We start from the raw sequence: 5,108 nt of genomic DNA, 5'->3' as shown, positions 1-5,108 counted from the left end.
AGCAGGAATACACTTGCTGTCAGTATTGATTCAGGCCCACCCAAGCAGAAGATGCAACACATGCCTATGCCAGGAGAGCTGGGGCTGGCCAGCCTGACTTTGCATTTCAGCTGAGCTGACAGCAAAGTTGGGGCAGCTCCCCTGCTGCAGCAGGACTCCGTGGCAGACACTGCCTGGTGCAGGGTGCTTGGGGTAACCCTGAGGTGCTCGGGGTAACCCTCCTCCTAGCTGTGGGTTGCACTGCATGACCAGCTGAGCCCTCCAACTGCCGTGAGGAAGTGGTACCCATGGGGACATACTTACAGAGCCCCTCCTCTGCTCCATATCTTTGTCTTACAGATTTCAGCTATCTGAAGATAAAATGCTGCTAACGGAGGCAGAGAGGTTACCCAATCCTCAACACAGTTTTATCCTCCTTAAAGAAGAGGGTTTAGAAAATAACATGTATCTTACTTCAATATGTTTCAACTAATGTATCTGTGCCTGCTCTTGGTGGTATGACAAACTCATGGTCAGAGAAGTCATCACCCAGCTTTCCTTCCCTTTCATATGGTGCTGTCACCTTGGAAATTGTGGAGATACTGTTTTGGAGGCCTTGACAGTGAAGCAAGTGTCAAGGAAGTATTGAATGCAGACAATAAGCAACAACAGTTAGGACTGAAGAATCACTGGGAACAGAAAAGCTGAAAGATGGTAAGAAAGAGGCCACAGCAGTAATAAAGTAGAAGAGAACATGCCCCTCATGAAATACTTTTCTGGAAGGCACTGCAAGTACTGGATTGTAAGCAGGGAAGCAGACACTGAGGGTGAATGGGGTAGCCCCACACTGACTACACATGCTAAACTCTGCAACCTACTGCTGCTATAATTTTTCGTTTCAGCCAAAGACGAAACATGAGTTAAAGGTTTGTGACTTTAATATTTTGCATTTCACATCTATAACAGCAAGTTGCATAGTCATCAAAGTGTGCAATGCTGAAAATTATAATAATTTGCCTTGGACTTTGGGTGCTGCTTAGAGAAATGCTGCATGTCACTCCCCACTGTGACAACAGCAGTACCCTGAGGTGAGACTGGTGAGAAAGAAAAAAAGCATGGTTGCATATCAAGGGTTCAAAGAAGTAAACAAATACTAGTGAGAAAAAAGATGTGACTTAGCAAAAAAAAAAAGTTTCCAAAAGATGACATTTCTTTAAGCTAGCCTAGGTTCACTAAAAATCACTTCTTTCTCCATGGATTTTTACCTTTGTTCTTAAAAATTGTATTTCCCTAAGAAAAAGAAAGCAGTAACACTTCTAAACAAATACTAAGGACTTGATGTACTGCCAAGGGTTTCTACTAAAGCCTAGGAAAATGATCAGGGTAATTAAAAATAAATTCAGAGTGTGCACATGTTTCATTTTATGTTATAATGTTGTTTCTTTGTGCATGCTTTTTCTGGGTTTAAAAAACTAACAAAGGAGAGATAATTAGTGGGACATTAATCACAGTAATCATAAAGTACTGTTAGACTGTTTTTCGTACTGTCCTAATAATTATTACAGGACTAGTTGTTATTTCACAGCTCCAAGGTGGGCAGAGGTGCTACTGAAGCTTCTCTTTCAAAGTCATGAGCACTTGAGCAGAGTCTTTGAAATCTTCTCCAGAAAAAGAATAGTCTGCCACCATTCATTTTATTATTTTACTAGGTCCTTTTTGGAAGAAAGCACATGTCAATGGCAGTGCAATTGCTGTATCTGGTCTAGCCTCAAAGCAAAATCTAAGCCTGTCAGTTCTTGTAATATGCAGATAAAAAAAGTTATTAATCCCATTGTGCGCCAGCTGCCACACATTCATTCACCGAACATAGGGAACCCACTAAAAGGGAAAAGCATGTGCTTTGTGCCTTCAAATGTGAAAATACACACTCTGAAATGGAATTTGAAAAGAGATGCAAACTCATTTTGCACTATCCCCTGAGTTTACTCTGATTTACTCCCTCCAAAGCACTAAACCAGGAATATTATGTTAAATTAAGCCTGAGGATCCTGCTTCCCAATGCAGCTTCTGAAATTACTTAGACACGTGAGCAAAGAAAACTGTAGATCCAACCTGAGATGATTTGCAGACTTTCACACACAAGTCAAAGCAAATTTGGAAAGTTTCAAGTAAACCAGTTGTCTCCTAAAATGAGAATGTTAGATCACTTCTGGTGCCGTTAAAAATTTTAGAATAGGTTGACTATCCATGAATTCCCACCTTTAATTCTTTGGTTTTTTTGGCTTTGGTGCTTTTAGACCTTCAGAACGAGACTCTGTCCTTATCAGCCCTGATAAAAATCTGTTGTATGGAACTGGTTATAAATTCATGCTGGTAGAGGGGAGAGCAGTATTTTATCTCTTCAGACCAGCTTTAAAATGCATGGGTTGTTCTCCCTGTGGGCCTATGCTTCTCACGTTTGTACAACAGCTTAAATGTTTTCTTCCAGAAAATCTGTATAAAGCTGCAGCATTTGGCTTAAGTGGGTCTTAATCCTCACTGACAGAACAAAGTCCATACTGGACGTAAGAGGCCTGCAAAATATCATAACTAAAAAGTGCTTTTGCTTTGGACATGTCTGCACTCTTCCAAAGAGCATAAATTTCTGCATATTGGAAACATAATGTAAAAGTGGGCACACTGATTTTAATTTCTTTTAATTCAGAAAAACAAAATAGCTGTCAAGATGAATACTTACATGACAAGTTTTAGCACATAACACATTTTACAGTCAAGATATAAACCTCTGAAAAATGGTGTCTAATGGAAACAATGACAGTCCATTCCCTTTCTGACAGCACTAGAAGGTGCTGTAGAAAGTGCTAATAACAAATACAAACCAGATGAAAGTAACTACCACATGGTCTGTTTAAACTGGGCATCACCACTGCATGGTTTTGTTTATGTTGTTGCATACTCGGTTAGTTAAGGCAAGTCTGTTGATGACATTAAAAAGCCCATATTCTCCATGAAGCATGTTTTTAGCACCCACTGTAGAATTACTATTTTTTCTATTTTTTTAACATAGTGCTAAGTCATTAAGCATTTGACATAAACTAAAATAAATAGTAAATTTATAATTATTTTCTCACAAGTTAACAGCATCTTAGACTAGAAAATCAGTGCCAAAACTTGGGTTCCTAAACTATCTTCATTTCTTCAGAATTTTAAAGCATTGTTAACTTTGCTGTGCAAATAATACAGCTCAGGCTCATTAACTCAAATTAATTGGAGCCTCTGGTTGCTCGGCCTTTTTAAAAACATGACAGCACCTAAACATTTCAGCTCAGACATTAGATATGGGCAGAGACCAGATTTCCCTTGACTGCAGATATGAATGGATTGTCAGAAGGCTATGTGTCATGTTGGGACCCCTCTAATCTCAGAATCATAGAATCATAGAATGGTTAAGGTCAGAAGGGACCTTAAAGATCATCAGGTTCCAACCTCCCTGCTATGAGCAGGGACACCTCACACTAGACCAGGTTGCACGAAGCCTCATCCAATCTGGCCTTAAAAACTTCCAGGGTGGGGGCATCCACAACCTCCCTAGGCAACCTATTCCAGCGCCTTACTGTCCTCATGGTGAAGAATTTGTTCCTGATGTCTAACCTAAATCTCTCCTTGTTCAGTTTAAAATCATTACCCCTTGTTTTCTCACTGCCCTCTCTGGTGAAAAGCCACTCCCCAACTTTCCTGAGCCCCTTCAGGTACTGGAAGGTTGCCAGTAAGGTCTCCTGAGAGCCTTCTCCAGGGTGAACACCCCAACTCCCTCAGCCTGTCTTCACAGCAGAGGTGCTCCAGCCCTCTGTTCATCTTCCTGGCCTTTCTCTGGACCCTTTCCAGCAGGTCTATGTCTTTCCTGCACTGAGGGCTTCAGAGATGTACACACTAGTCCAAGTGCGACCTCATGAGAGCAGAGGGGGAGAATCAGCTCCCTTGCCCTGCTGACCATACTTCTTTTGATGCAGCCCAGGATGCATCAAAGCTCTGAATTCCATGGAGCTCAACAAACTGTCAGATTTAATGTCTAGGGTCAAATTTACTAGCTATGGAGATGTTTCCCATATTCTGCTTCACATACTTGTTAGGCTATCCTTGGTTGTAATAAAAAGTTAATTGTTCCCTCTCCTCCCCAAATAAGGACCTTAATCTGGAATCCTATCTAAATTAAGGGAAACATTCCCAGGACTTCACTGGGCTTCAGATCAGACCTTATCTGAACAACACAACTCCTGCTCACCTGTTAATAAAAGTATATTTGATCTGTGCATGTAGCAGATATAGCAACAAGCAAGTGCTACACTTGCCTCCCTGAAGACTAAGCTCCATCCTCATTATTTACTGCTGATGGTTTTTAGTATATTCTATGGAATCTCTGTAAACATGCCATGAATTTTTTTAAGATAAGAAATCAGATCTCGCCAACACTGTACCTGTGAGGTAGGTGTTGTGTGAGGAATTGATGAAATAGTGTGACAGTGGTTGAGACATGTCTTCATTTAAATCCAGTTTCTCAGGTGGAACAACACCATTTTCTTCTCCACTCAGATATCTCATAAATCCATCCACCGATATCTGTCCTGAGAGAAACACAGATCCATGGAGAACATCAATTAATTTTCAGTACAGATTTTGCAACACAGAGATGTTATGTTCTATATACACTTACATGAAGATACGTGTGAGAGACCATATAGTAATCAGACTGACCTTCATCTAGTTACTCATATATTCTTTTGTTACTATTACCTAATTTTCAGCCATAGAAGTTGCAGGTAATATAATGTCCCTTTACCTGTACCAAAGATAAATAATTTCATAACCAGTGTTTACAGATGATCAAGGGCACAGAGGAATCTGAGTTACAGAGGACACTAAGAACCGTGAAAATAAATCTAAGCCTATCAAGTCTTCTGAGGACAAAATAAAGCATGCTTTCTAGAGGAAACCCAGAAAGAAGCAAAGCAAAGCAAGCTAGAAATAGGTAACTTTGACCCCTTTTGATTATCATTCAATGTGTTTATACAGATTCAACCAAACTGCAAAGCAAAGCAAACTAAATGAACCACCTTTCAAGTGGGAACTAA

At 40.3% G+C, this 5,108-nt stretch overlaps 1 protein-coding gene across 1 annotated transcript in view; it reads right to left on the bottom strand.

Annotated features, from left to right (window-relative positions):
* The window catches only part of PLCB1 (phospholipase C, beta 1 (phosphoinositide-specific)), a 457,703-nt gene that overhangs the window by 116,448 nt on the left and 336,147 nt on the right, over positions 1 to 5,108 (bottom strand). Inside the window, exon 10 of the mRNA XM_010007158.1 lies at positions 4,455 to 4,601. Coding sequence (XP_010005460.1) covers positions 4,455 to 4,601 — 147 coding nt within the window. The remainder of the gene's footprint in view (positions 1 to 4,454; positions 4,602 to 5,108) is intronic.

Source organism: Chaetura pelagica, unplaced genomic scaffold (assembly GCF_000747805.2).
Source record: "Chaetura pelagica isolate M959 unplaced genomic scaffold, ChaPel_1.0 scaffold111, whole genome shotgun sequence".
NCBI classification, from domain to species: Eukaryota; Metazoa; Chordata; class Aves; order Apodiformes; family Apodidae; genus Chaetura; species Chaetura pelagica.
The sequence above is the reverse complement of the archived record's forward strand: the minus strand, read 5'-3'. Positions and strand labels throughout refer to the sequence as shown.